This window comes from Ambystoma mexicanum, chromosome 2p (genome assembly GCF_040938575.1).
Source record: "Ambystoma mexicanum isolate Mex_15411 chromosome 2p, UKY_AmexF1_1, whole genome shotgun sequence".
Lineage (NCBI taxonomy): Eukaryota > Metazoa > Chordata > Amphibia > Caudata > Ambystomatidae > Ambystoma > Ambystoma mexicanum.
The window spans coordinates 100049348-100063749 of NC_090923.1; the positions used below are offsets into that span (position 1 = coordinate 100049348).

The following is a 14402-nucleotide window of genomic DNA, read 5'->3' on the forward strand; positions in this document are numbered from 1 at the left end:
TTGTGTGGTTATGGCTTCTGGTGTTGTGCTGGCCTCTGGAGAGGGTGAGTTGCTCGGCCAGGCAGAGCCGTGTTTTTGTTGTGACTGCCCTTTGCTTCTCCCTCTTGCAGCTCTTGTTTACCAGCCTTGTGTGGTTATGGCTTCTGGTGTTGTGCTGGCCTCCGGTGAGGGTGAGTTGCTCGGCCTGGCAGGGACGTGTTTTTGTTGTGACTGCCCTTTGCTTCTCCCTCTTGCAGCTCTTGTTTATCAGCCTTGTGTGGTTATGGCTTCTGGTGAAGTGCTGGCCTCCGGAGAGGGTGAGTTGCTCGGCCAGGCAGAGCCATGTTTTTGTTGTGACTGCCTTTTGCTTCTCCCTCTTGCAGCTCTTGTTTACCAGCCTTGTGTGGTTATGGCTTCTGGTGTTGTGCTGGCCTCTGGAGAGGGTGAGTTGCTCGGCCAGGCAGAGCCGTGTTTTTGTTGTGACTGCCCTTTGCTTCTCCCTCTTGCAGCTCTTGTTTACCAGCCTTGTGTGGTTATGGCTTCTGGGTTGTGCTGGCATCCGGAGAGGGTGAGTTTCTCAGCCAGGCAGAGCCGTGTTTTGGTTGTGACTGCCCTTTGCTTCTCCTTCTTGCAGCTCTTGTTTACCAGCCTTGTGTGGTTATGGCTTCTGGGTTGTGCTGGCATCCGGAGAGGGTGAGTTTCTCAGCCAGGCAGAGCCGTGTTTTGGTTGTGACTGCCCTTTGCTTCTCCTTCTTGCAGCTCTTGTTTACCAGCCTTGTGTGGTTATGGCTTCTGGTGTTGTGCTGGCATCCGGAGAGGGTGAGATGCTTGGCCACAGCAGAGCCATGATTTTGTTGCGACTGCCCTTTACTTCTCCCTCTTGCAGCTCTTGTTTACCAGCCTTGTGTGGTTATGGCTTCTGGTGAAGTGCTGGCCTCCGGAGAGGGTGAGTTGCTCGGCCAGGCAGAGCCGTGTTTTTGTTGCGACTGCCCTTTTCTTCTCCCTCTTGCAGCTCTTGTTTACCAGCCTTTTGCGGTTATAGCTTCTGGTGTTGTGCTGGCCTCCGCAGAGGGTGAGTTACTGGGCCCGGCAGAGCCATGTTTTGGTTGCGACTGCCCTTTGCTTCTCCCTCTTGCAGTACTTTTCTACCAGCCTCGTGTAGTTATGGCTTCTGGTATTGTGCTGGTCTCCGGAGAGGGTGAGTTTCTCGGGCAGGCAGAGCCGTGTTTTTGTTGCGACTGCCCTTTGCTTCTCCCTCTTGCAGCTCTTGTTTACCAGCTGTGTGTGGTTATGGCCTCTGGTGTTGTGCTGGCCTGCGGAGAGGGTGAGTTGCTCGGCTAGGCAGAGCCGTGTTTTTGTTGTGACTGCCCTTTGCTTCTCCCTCTTGCAGCTCTTGTTTACCAGCCTTGTGTGGTTATGGCTTCTGGTGTTGTGGTGGCCTCCGGAGAGGGTGAGTTGCTCGGCCAGGCAGAGCCGTGTTTTTGTTGTGACTCCCCTTTGCTTCTCCCTCTTGCAGCTCTTGTTTACCAGCCTGGTGTGGTTATGGCTTCTGGTGTTGTGCTGGCATCCGGAGAGTGTGAGATGCTTGGCCACAGCAGAGCCATGTTTTGTTGCGACTGCCCTTTGCTTCTCCCTCTTGCAGCTCTTGTTTACCAGCCTTGTGTGGTTATGGCTTCTGGTGTTGTGCTGGTATCCGGAGAGGGTGAGTTTCTCAGCCAGGCAGAGCCGTGTTTTGGTTGTGACTGCCCTTTGCTTCTCCCTCTTGCAGCTCTTGTTTACCAGCCTTGTGTGGTTATGGCTTCTGGTGAAGTGCTGGCCTCCGGAGAGGGTGAGTTGCTCGGCCAGGCAGAGCCATGTTTTTGTTGCGACTGCCCTTTTCCTCTTCCTCTTGCAGCTCTTGTTTACCAGCCTTTTGCGGTTATAGCTTCTGGTGTTGTGCTGGCCTCCGCAGAGGGTGAGTTACTTGGCCAGGCAGAGCTGTGTTTTGGTTGCGACTGCCCTTTGCTTCTCCCTCTTGCAGCTCTTGTTTACCAGCCTCGTGTAGTTATGGCTTCTGGTGTTGTACTGGCCTCTCGAGAGGGTGAGTTTCTCGGGCAAGCAGAGCCGTGTTTTGGTTGCGACTGCCCTTTGCTTCTCCCTCTTGCAGCTCTTCTTTACCAGCCTTGTGTGGTTATAGCTTCTGGTGTTGTGCTGGCCTCCGGAGAGGGTGAGTTTCTCGGCTATGCAGAGCCGTGTTTTGGTTGCGACTGCCCTTTGCCTCTCCCTCTTGCAGTTCTTGTTTATCAGCCTTGTGTGGTTATGGCTTCTGGTGTTGTGCTGGCCTCTGGAGAGGGTGAGTTGCTCGGCCAGGCAGAGCCGTGTTTTTGTTGTGACTGCCCTTTGCTTCTCCCTCTTGCAGCTCTTGTTTACCAGCCTTGTGTGGTTATGGCTTCTGGTGTTGTGCTGGCATCCGGAGAGGGTGAGTTTCTCAGCCAGGCAGAGCCGTGTTTTGGTTGTGACTGCCCTTTGCTTCTCCTTCTTGCAGCTCTTGTTTACCAGCCTTGTGTGGTTATGGCTTCTGGTGTTGTGCTGGCATCCGGAGAGGGTGAGATGCTTGGCCACAGCAGAGCCATGTTTTTGTTGCGACTGCCCTTTACTTCTCCCTCTTGCAGCTCTTGTTTACCAGCCTTGTGTGGTTATGGCTTCTGGTGAAGAGCTGGCCTCCGGAGAGGGTGAGTTGCTCGGGCAGGCAGAGCCGTGTTTTGGTTGTGACTGCCCTTTGCTTCTCCCTCTTGCAGCTCTTGTTTACCAGCTTTGTGTGGTTATGGCCTCTGGTGTTGTGCTGGCCTCCGGAGAGGGTGAGTTGCCTGGCCAGGCAGAGCCGTGTTTTTGTTGTGACTGCCCTTTGCTTCTCCCTCTTGCAGCTCTTGTTTACCAGCCTTGTGTGGTTATGGCTTCTGGTGTTGTGCTGGCCTCTGGAGAGGGTGAGTTTCTCGGGCAAGCAGAGCCGTGTTTTGGTTGCGACTGCACTTTGCTTCTTCCTCTTGCAGCTCTTCTTTACCAGCCTTGTGTAGTTATAGCTTCTGGTGTTGTGCTGGCCTCCGGAGAGGGTGGGTTTCTCGGCTATGCAGAGCCATGTTTTGGTTGCGACTGCCCTTTGCTTTGCCCTCTTGCAGCTCTTCTTTACCAGCCTTGTGTGGTTATAGCTTCTGGTGTTGTGCTGGCCTCCGGAGAGGGTGAGTTTCTCGGCTATGCAGAGCCGTGTTTTGGTTGCGACTGCCCTTTGCCTCTCCCTCTTGCAGTTCTTGTTTATCAGCCTTGTGTGGTTATGGCTTCTGGTGTTGTGCTGGCCTCTGGAGAGGGTGAGTTGCTCGGCCAGGCAGAGCCGTGTTTTTGTTGTGACTGCCCTTTGCTTCTCCCTCTTGCAGCTCTTGTTTACCAGCCTTGTGTGGTTATGGCTTCTGGTGTTGTGCTGGCATCCGGAGAGGGTGAGTTTCTCAGCCAGGCAGAGCCGTGTTTTGGTTGTGACTGCCCTTTGCTTCTCCTTCTTGCAGCTCTTGTTTACCAGCCTTGTGTGGTTATGGCTTCTGGTGTTGTGCTGGCATCCGGAGAGGGTGAGATGCTTGGCCACAGCAGAGCCATGTTTTTGTTGCGACTGCCCTTTACTTCTCCCTCTTGCAGCTCTTGTTTACCAGCCTTGTGTGGTTATGGCTTCTGGTGAAGTGCTGGCCTCCGGAGAGGGTGAGTTGCTCGGGCAGGCAGAGCCGTGTTTTGGTTGTGACTGCCCTTTGCTTCTCCCTCTTGCAGCTCTTGTTTACCAGCTTTGTGTGGTTATGGTCTCTGGTGTTGTGCTGGCCTCCGGAGAGGGTGAGTTGCCTGGCCAGGCAGAGCCGTGTTTTTGTTGTGACTGCCCTTTGCTTCTCCCTCTTGCAGCTCTTGTTTACCAGCCTTGTGTGGTTATGGCTTCTGGTGTTGTGGTGCCCTCCGGAGAGGGTGAGTTGCTCGGCCAGGCAGAGCCGTGTTTTTGTTGTGACTGCCCTTTGCTTCTCCCTCTTGCAGCTCTTGTTTACCAGCCTCGTGTAGTTATGGCTTCTGGTGTTGTGCTGGCCTCTGGAGAGGGTGAGTTTCTCGGGCAAGCAGAGCCGTGTTTTGGTTGCGACTGCACTTTGCTTCTTCCTCTTGCAGCTCTTCTTTACCAGCCTTGTGTGGTTATAGCTTCTGGTGTTGTGCTGGCCTCCGGAGAGGGTGGGTTTCTCGGCTATGCAGAGCCGTGTTTTGGTTGCGACTGCCCTTTGCTTCGCCCTCTTGGAGTTCTTGTTTACCAGCTTTGTGTGGTTATGGCTTCTGGTGTTGTGCTGGCCTCTGGAGAGGGTGAGTTGCTCGGCCAGGCAGAGCCGTGTTTTTGTTGTGACTGCCCTTTGCTTCTCCCTCTTGCAGCTCTTGTTTACCAGCCTTGTGTGGTTATGGCTTCTGGTGTTGTGCTGGCATCCGGAGAGGGTGAGTTTCTCAGCCAGGCAAAGCCGTGTTTTGGTTGTGACTGCCCTTTGCTTCTCCTTCTTGCAGCTCTTGTTTACCAGCCTTGTGTGATTATGGCTTCTGGTGTTGTGCTGGCATCCGGAGAGGGTGAGATGCTTGGCCACAGTAGAGCCATGTTTTTGTTGCGACTGCCCTTTGCTTCGCCCTCTTGCAGTTCTTGTTTACCAGTCTTGTGTGGTTATGGCTTCTGGTGAAGTGCTGGCCTCCGGAGAGGGTGAGTTGCTCGGCCAGGCAGAGCCGTGTTTTTGTTGCGACTGCCCTTTTCTTCTCCCTCTTGCAGCTCTTGTTTACCAGCCTTTTGCGGTTATAGCTTCTGGTGTTGTGCTGGCCTCCGCAGAGGGTGTGTTACTTGGCCAGGCAGAGCCGTGTTTTGGTTGCGACTGCACTTTGCTTCTCCCTCTTGCAGTACTTTTCTACCAGCCTCGTGTAGTTATGGCTTCTGGTGTTGTGCTGGCCTCCGGAGAGGGTGAGTTTCTCGGGCAGGCAGAGCTGTGTTTTGGTTGCAACTGCCCTTTGCTTCTCCCTCTTGCAGCTCTTGTTTACCAGCTTTGTGTGGTTATGGCCTCTGGTGTTGTGCTGGCCTCCGGAGAGGGTGAGTTGCTCGGCCAGGCAGAGCCGTGTTTTTGTTGTGACTGCCCTTTGCTTCTCCCTCTTGCAGCTCTTGTTTACCAGCCTTGTGTGGTTATGGCTTCTGGTGTTGTGGTGGCCTCCGGAGAGGGTGAGTTGCTCGGCCAGGCAGAGCCGTGTTTTTGTTGTGACTGCCCTTTGCTTCTCCCTCTTGCAGCTCTTGTTTAGCAGCCTGGTGTGGTTATGGCTTCTGGTGTTGGGCTGGCATCCGGAGAGGGTGAGATGCTTGGCCACAGCAGAGCCATGTTTTTGTTGCGACTGCCCTTTGCTTCTCCCTCTTGCAGCTCTTGTTTACCAGCTTTGTGTGGTTATGGCTTCTGGTATTGTGGTGGCCTCCGGAGAGGGTGAGTTGCTCGGCCAGGCAGAGCCGTGTTTTGGTTGTGACTGCCCTTTGCTTCTCCCTCTTGCAGCTCTTGTTTACCAGCCTTGTGTGGTTATGGCTTCTGGTGTTGTGCTGGCCTCCGGAGAGGGTGAGTTTCTCGACTAGGCAGAGCCGTGTTTTGGTTGAGACTGCCCTTTGCTTCTCCCTCTTGCAGCTCTTGTTTACCAGCCTTGTGTGGTTATGTCTTCTGGTGTTGTACTGGCCTCCAGAGAGGGTGAGTTGCTCGGCCAGGCAGAGCCGTGTTTTTGTTGTGACTGCCCTTTACTTCGCTCTCTTGCAGCTCTTGTTGACCAGCCTTGTGTGGTTATAGCTTCTAGTGTTGTGCTGGCATCCGGAGAGGGTGGGTTTCTCAGCCAGGCAGAGCCGTGTTTTGGTTGTGACTGCCCTTTGCTTCTCCCTCTTGCAGCTCTTGTTTACCAGCCTTGTGTGGTATGGCTCCTGGTGTTGTGCTGGCCTCCGGAGAGGGTGAGTTTCTCGGCCAGGCAGAGGTGTGTTTTGGTTGTGACTGCCCTTTGCTTCTCCCTCTTGCAGCTCTTGTTTACCAGCCTTGTGTGGTTATGGCTTCTGGTGTTGTGCTGGCCTCTGGAGACGGTGAGTTTCTCGGCCAGGCAGAGCTGTGTTTTGGTTGTGACTGCTTGGAAGCTGATGCAAGCTGTTCTAAACATGATGCATGCATGATCCAGCTTTCAAGCCACTGCAAGCCTGTTGTGCTCTATGTGCAAGCCAGTAAGTCACAGGTATGTGTATGAACTGTTCAGCCTAAACCTGTGCAACTGGGATTACCCACCAGTAACACCTGGTAACTGCAAACGAAGGGCTGGACTCCTTAAGCATTAACAGAAGCGTAGAGCCGTTTATGCACATATAGATGTTTTGCTCTTTCCTCCAGGAGAAGAGACACACATTCATTTGTGATTATGTTCACGATTCTAGGTCTCTAAACACAGCGCTATTTTTTGGTATAGAATTGTATTTGGTAAACCAAAATCCCTGTTAATTAAAGCTGTGACCTTTTTAAGGGCTTTGAAATTAATTGAGGAGTTTTGTATTGTAATTGTGTATTTTGAGGAACTGAAGGCCAATTGGATGATTTGAGGATATCTTTATGCGAATATATATTTATTGACTTTTATGATATTGAAAATTATTTTATAAGGGAAAGAAACACTGAATGTATGTATTATGTAGTAATTTTGATCTGTGTGGTTTCGTATATACGATTTGTAATAAACTATATATGAATAAAAAAGAACAGAAGTGTTGCTAGTATCTTGTAGAGGTACAGTGCTTGCAATGTATGCTATAGCACCTTCTTCTCCAGTGTAGGAGCTGTTGCACTGTACGAGGCTTGCAATGTATGATACAGCACCTTCTCCAGTGTAGGAGCTGTTGCACTGTACAAGGCTTGCAATGTATGCTATAGCACCTTCTTCTCCAGTGTAGGAGCTGTTGCACGGTACAAGACATGCAATGTATGATATAGCACCTTCTTCTCCAGTGTAGGAGCTGTTGCATGGTACAAGGCTTGCAATGTATGATATAGCACCTTCTTCTCCAGTGTAGGAGCTGTTGCATGGTACACGACATGCAATGTATGATATAGCACCTTCTTCTCCAGTGTAGGAGCTGTTGCATGGTACAAGGCTTGCAATGTTTGATACAGCACCTTCTTCTCCAGTGTAGGAGCTGTTGCACTGTACAAGGCTTGCAATGTATGCTATAGCACCTTCTTCTCCAGTGTAGGAGCTGTTGCATGGTACAAGGCTTGCAATGTATGATATAGCATCTTCTTCTCCAGTGAAGGAGCTGTTGCACTGTACGAGGCTTGCAATGTATGATATAGCACCTTCTTCTCCAGTGTAGGAGCTGTTGCATGGTACACGACATGCAATGTATGATATAGCACATTCTTCTCCAGTGTAGGAGCTGTTGCACGGTACAAGACATGCAATGTATGATATAGCACCTTCTTCTCCAGTGTAGGAGCTGTTGCATGGTACAAGGCTTGCAATGTATGATATAGCATCTTCTTCTCCAGTGAAGGAGCTGTTGCACTGTACGAGGCTTGCAATGTATGATATAGCACCTTCTCCAGTGTAGGAGTTGTTGCACGGTACAAGACATGCAATGTATGAAATAGCATCTTCTTCTCCAGTGAAGGAGCTGTTGCACTGTACGAGGCTTGCAATGTATGATCCAGCACCTTCTTCTCCAGTGTAGGAGCTGTTGCACTGTACGAGGCTTGCAATGTATGATATAGCACCTTCTTCTCCAGTGTAGGAGCTGTTGCACGGTACACAACATGCAATGTATGATATAGCACATTCTTCTCCAGTGTAGGAGCTGTTGCACATGCAATGTATGATATAGCACCTTCTTCTCCAGTGTAGGAGCTGTTGCATGGTACAAGGCTTTCAATGTATGATATAGCATCTTCTTCTCCAGTGAAGGAGCTGTTGCACTGTACGAGGCTTGCAATGTATGATATAGCAGCTTCTTCTCCAGTGTAGGAGCTGTTGCACGGTACACGACATGCAATGTATGATATAGCACATTCTTCTCCAGTGTAGGAGCTGTTGCACATGCAATGTATGATATAGCACCTTCTTCTCCAGTGTAGGAGCTGTTGCATGGTACAAGGCTTTCAATGTATGATATAGCATCTTCTTCTCCAGTGAAGGAGCTGTTGCACTGTACGAGGCTTGCAATGTATGATATAGCACCTTCTTCTCCAGTGTAGGAGCTGTTGCACGGTACAAGACATGCAATGTATGAAATAGCATCTTCTTCTCCAGTGAAGGAGCTGTTGCACTGTACGAGGCTTGCAATGTATGATACAGCACCTTCTTCTCCGGTGTAGGAGCTGTTTCACCATACAAGGCTTGCAATGTATGATACAGCACCATCCTCTCCGGTGTAGGAGCTGTTGCACCGTACAAGGCTTGCAATGTATAATAAAGCACCTTCTTCTCCGGTGTAGGAGCTGTTGCACCGTACAAGGCTTGCAATGTATGATACAGCACCGTCTTCTCCGGTGTAGGAGCCGTTGCACCGTACAAGGCTTGCAATGTATGATACAGCACCTTCTTCTCCGGTGTAGGAGCAGTTGCACCGTACAAGGCTTGCAATGTATAATAAAGCACCTTCTTCTCCGGTGTAGGAGCCGTTGCACCGTACAAGACTTGCAATTTATGATACAGCACCTTCTTCTCCGGTGTAGGAGCCGTTGCACCGTACAAGGCTTGCAATGTATGATACAGCACCTTCTTCTCCAGTGATGGAGCCGTTGCACCATACAAGGCTTGCAATGTATGATACAGCACCTTCTTCTCTAGTGAAGGAGCTGTTGCACGGTACAAGGCTTGCAATGTATGATACAGCACCGTCTTCTCCGGTGTAGGAGCCGTTGCACCGTACAAGGCTTGCAATGTATGATACAGCACCTTCTTCTCCGGTGTAGGAGCAGTTGCACCGTACAAGGCTTGCAATGTATGATACAGCACCGTCTTCTCCGGTGTAGGAGCCGTTGCACCGTACAAGACTTGCAATTTATGATACAGCACCTTCTTCTCCGGTGTAGGAGCCGTTGCACCGTACAAGGCTTGCAATGTATGATACAGCACCTTCTTCTCCAGTGATGGAGCCGTTGCACCATACAAGGCTTGCAATGTATGATACAGCACCTTCTTCTCTAGTGAAGGAGCTGTTGCACGGTACAAGGCTTGCAATGTATGATACAGCACCTTCTTCTCCGGTGTAGGAGCTGTTTCACCGTACAAGGCTTGCAATGTATGATACAGCACCGTCTTCTCCGGTGTAGCAGCTGTTGCACCGTACAAGGCTTGCAATGTATAATAAAGCACCTTCTTCTCCGGTGTAGGAGCTGTTGCACCCTACAAGGCTTGCAATGTATGATATAGCACCTTCTTCTCCGGTGTATGAGCTGCTGCACCGTACAAGGCTTGCAATGTATGATACAGCACCTTCTTCTCCGGTGTAGGAGCTGTTTCACCGTACAAGGCTTGCAATGTATGATACAGCACCGTCTTCTCCGGTGTAGGAGCTGTTGCACGGTACAAGGCTTGCAATGTATAATAAAGCACCTTCTTCTCCGGTGTAGGAGCTGTTGCACCGTACAAGGCTTGCAGTGTATGATATAGCACCTTCTTCTCTGGTGTATGAGCTGCTGCACCGTACAAGGCTTGCAATGTATGATACAGCACTTTCTTCTCCAGTGAAGGAGCTGTTGCACGGTGCAAGGCTTGCAATGTATGATACAGCACCTTCTTCTCCAGTGTAAGAGCTGTTGCACGGTACAAGGCTTGCAATGTATGATACAGCACCTTCTTCTCCGGTGTAGGAGCTGTTGCACTGTACAAGGCTTGCAATGTATGATACAGCACCTTCTTCTCCAGTGTAGGAGCCGTTGCACCGTACAAGGCTTGCAATGTATGATACAGCACCTTCTTCTCCAGTGATGGAGCCGTTGCACCATACAAGGCTTGCAATGTATGATACAGCACCTTCTTCTCTAGTGAAGGAGCTGTTGCACGGTACAAGGCTTGCAATGTATGATACAGCACCTTCTTCTCCGGTGTAGGAGCTGTTTCACCGTACAAGGCTTGCAATGTATGATACAGCACCGTCTTCTCCGGTGTAGCAGCTGTTGCACCGTACAAGGCTTGCAATGTATAATAAAGCACCTTCTTCTCCGGTGTAGGAGCTGTTGCACCCTACAAGGCTTGCAATGTATGATATAGCACCTTCTTCTCCGGTGTATGAGCTGCTGCACCGTACAAGGCTTGCAATGTATGATACAGCACCTTCTTCTCCGGTGTAGGAGCTGTTTCACCGTACAAGGCTTGCAATGTATGATACAGCACCGTCTTCTCCGGTGTAGGAGCTGTTGCACGGTACAAGGCTTGCAATGTATAATAAAGCACCTTCTTCTCCGGTGTAGGAGCTGTTGCACCGTACAAGGCTTGCAGTGTATGATATAGCACCTTCTTCTCTGGTGTATGAGCTGCTGCACCGTACAAGGCTTGCAATGTATGATACAGCACTTTCTTCTCCAGTGAAGGAGCTGTTGCACGGTGCAAGGCTTGCAATGTATGATACAGCACCTTCTTCTCCAGTGTAAGAGCTGTTGCACGGTACAAGGCTTGCAATGTATGATACAGCACCTTCTTCTCCGGTGTAGGAGCTGTTGCACTGTACAAGGCTTGCAATGTATGATACAGCACCTTCTTCTCCAGTGTAGGAGCTGTTGCACTGTACAGGCTTACTTAACTGTCTGAATACTAAATTGTCTTAGCCCCGTGGTGAGGTATGCTGCAGCATGGTGCTGTAAGTAACAGGTTGTCCACCTACAACGCATAATCATGAAAGCTTTTATATAGTGCCTCGTGCCAGATTCTTCCTGCTTCCAAGCACTGTAAAACCAGCAGCTATTATTACCCCATGTAATGGTACTCAATGCATCAACCGCAGAAGGGAGAAAGGCTGCACGGATTGAAACTTGACAAGTGCAGGGGTATTGATGCCTTAGCTGCAGCAATGTGATTGTTGGCCCAATCAACTCCACCAGATTGCACATGGTCAACGCAGCACGTGCATTCGTCCGCTCCGTTAACATAGGAAATAGAACTTCTATTGATAAGAGCTGAACGCCTTGTGTGAAATGAAACAGTGGCGTGAGACATACAGCTTTTTTCCTATTGCTACAGGTTTTTTAAATGTTGTTTGGGCCCACAGAAAACTGCATTTCACAAATGCACAGAATGAGCGGGGCAAAAACATACATTATTTATTAATTTTTTGTTGCAAATTATAGTTTGTCACAAGCGTTTGGCAAATTCATCACAAAAGAATCCACAGTAGGCACTTTACACGCGTATCCAACATGTAATAAACAAAAAAAACAAAAATACACGAGAATACAATTTAAAATGTTGAAACTGGTAAATTCGTATTTCCATTAAAAACTGGTAGTAGCAAAACATGCACAGAAATGTTAATACAGAAATGAGTAGTATAATAAGGCGCACGAGGCAAAATGCACATGTGCACTCAACAGATTACTAGGTGACATTTCTAGATCCATTCTGTAAAGCGGGTTGTCCAGAGCCCTAAAGTTTTCCTAGGTCAGCTAGAAGCAAGTGTTGATTTTTGCATTTTAGGACTTGTGGATTTGCTTTTTCCACTATAAATGCAGAACTGCATGGACCAGAAAGCAAATGAGAATAGCCCTGAGCTGCTTACGCCAGATATGGGGCATATTGATAGTTGTGTTATGCCATGGGCAGGTTATCATGAGCAACACCCCATGGGCCTGAATTACAAGGCATTTTTTAATGGGATTTAAAAAAATGCTTTAGTAAATCAGGCCCCATGCTTATAAATATCTTGAGTGTCTGAGCCTGTGCACATCTGCCAAGAGACACCAATGGAGAAATCGATGTTGCAGTCATGTTATCCTCACATCAAAATTCTGTGGTTATACGAATCAGTATATATGTATGCTTCAATGTTGCACACATTTTAATGTTCACAGTGGGTTGTTGTGAAACATGAAATGGGCACCCCGCGCCCAGCGGTGCCTTATGTGCATAGTGATTCAAGCATAAACTCTATTATCGCAAACAGATTTATTACATACGAAGATCTGTGTGCATTCTTATGTTCCCAATATGACCTTTGATTGTATGCAAAACAGGCTGGAACCCTCACTGGTGTTATTTGTTTCCATCCCTTTTTCATGGAGGTATTTCTAAAGCATACAATAGGAGTATGACAGACTATTCCTCTTGGAGTGATAATCTTCTTGTATCTCAGAAGTGCAAATTGTGTAAAGTTAGCAAAATGGTTGACGTTCCGTTTTTCGCAATTTCTTTCATCTTTGTGAATGTGGGTTGAGACCCGCATGCATCTCTTTACCCATACTCCTACCCGTGCCCCTCCTTTTACTTCCCCCCTTGTTCACCCTTTTGTCTACGGCTGATATAGAAATTCTTCATAATAGGGCCTGGAAATTAAAATTCACTATTTCGGAGTTTGGGAGTTCTGACTGGTAGCCTGTTAATATTCCATCAAAAAATAACTCAAGTGGTTAGTGCAAGTTTTGATAATGTTTTGACAAGTGCAACGCTCTTATAATGACTGCAATACATACCTGAAGTGATCATTCCAAATAAACTTTGTAAAACGGGAACAGAACCAGTTTACAATGTTCATGCAATTATAGCCCTTTCATTTTTGAATAGCTACTTTTACCAAAAATAAAAAAACCACGCATTCCATCCCACAAGATATCTGTTTTTCCTCCGGTCGCCCAATTATCAGCTAAGAATGCGGTGGGTGTAGAGGGGGGATAGCTCAGGAACCACGCGTTTGTCTTGGAAGCAAGATAAGCAACAGAGGTTCGAATCCCGATCGGCGCTTAAAATCCAATCTCTGGTATTAAGAGCGCTATAAAAGAACGATTATAATTAAATGTGTAACTGACAATGCAAGTCACACACCCACGTTGAAAGAGAGAGAGAGTATAAAATAAAAAGAGAGCACGGATCAGGGGATGGATGCTAAGCTGCTTGTACTACCCTTAGCGCGGTCTCTTTTTCCACTCCTCCAGTAGTCGATGTTTGAGGGGGCACGACATGTGGGGCGTTTTAAGGATGATACCTTGGTTTGCACTGGCGCTGTGGCTAAGCGACCAGGTTATTGAAAAAAGTGGTTGGAATTGTTAGGAAAGTGTTTCTCTTTGCAAATCTCCATCATTGACTTCCAATCCAGCCCCAGTATATCTGTTCATAGTCTGCATCCTAAATGATTTTTGGGGTGAGTGAGGTCGTTTTGCCTCACTCACCTCCTCAATGCTGGTCAGCCCCCTTGGGTACCAGTGCAGGGAGAATTTCCCCCACTTTTTTCGCCCTTTGTTTTTACACAGCAGCACGTGCCACCTTAAGTGGCGTGTTACAGGGACAGGGACACATCGCGCCCCACTTTCTTTTCTCAGAGTAACCTTTTTAGCTTCTAGTTTGGTGCCCACTGAACAGATTGGTAACATGAACTGGCGTTTATACTTTCCCCAGGTCCCTACCATGCACCATTCCTTTTTACAGCAATAATACTTTTTGGAGTACATATTCTCAAAATGGCTGCTCCTTACCGATTAATCCCTTCTCTGTTGGCCCGCTTCCTGCCCTCTGGGGTCAGAAACAACCATATATTGTGAGTGATTTGTGTGACCGAACTAGACCTGAGCATTGGGACTGTCTGGTCCCAATACACATTGCTGGGCAGATGTTGGATAGATGGCTGTCCATGAGTTGGCATCCTCTACCTGTTTGAATGTTGTATGCCCATTCTGTTGGAGGGCTGGGGTCTCTGTCATCCTGAATTTAGAATATAAGGAGAGGATCATGTCAACCACTAGAGCTAAGCATCCGGTGTAAAAGAACAATTGGAGGGACGCCAGTGGACTACTGCTGTAACCAGCATTTTCTCAGCCAACCACTGCAAAGCAAAGCTCTTCCTTTTTCGTGGCCCAAGAGACCTTCAAAAGGTGCCTCCCGCCCTTGAACTAGTGGAGCCAGCTAGAAGTCCTTGCCTTCCGCACTTTCTAGAGGCTTGGAAGAGAGACGGTGCAGCGTTTCTCCTTCATCCTCCAGGAGCTGGCCTGCCATGGTGCATGGACCCCTGATAGCTTTGGGCATGGTAACTCAAGAGATGCCTCCCGCCCTTGAACTAGTGGAGCCAGCTAGAAGTCCTTGCCTTCCACACTTTCTAGAGGCTTGGAAGAGAGACGGTGCAGCGCTTCTCCTTCATCCTCCAGGAGCTGGCCTGCCATGGTGCATGGACCCCTGATAGCTTTGGGGATGGTAACTCAAGAGATGCCTCC

The 14402-nt window shown here is 48.8% G+C and overlaps 1 protein-coding gene across 1 annotated transcript; it reads right to left on the reverse strand.

Moving 5' to 3' along the window:
- Window positions 1-7220: 7220 nt before the first annotated feature.
- On the reverse strand, window positions 7221-14187 carry LOC138567719 (ice-structuring glycoprotein-like). The gene is made up of 5 exons (XM_069646193.1): window positions 14112-14187; window positions 10296-10766; window positions 9456-10166; window positions 8141-9326; window positions 7221-8016 (listed from the first exon to the last, which is right to left on the reverse strand). Exons 1-5 carry the CDS (start codon window positions 14185-14187, stop codon window positions 7221-7223), a joined length of 3240 nt encoding a protein of 1079 aa, XP_069502294.1.
- Between the last annotated feature and the right edge of the window lie 215 nt (window positions 14188-14402).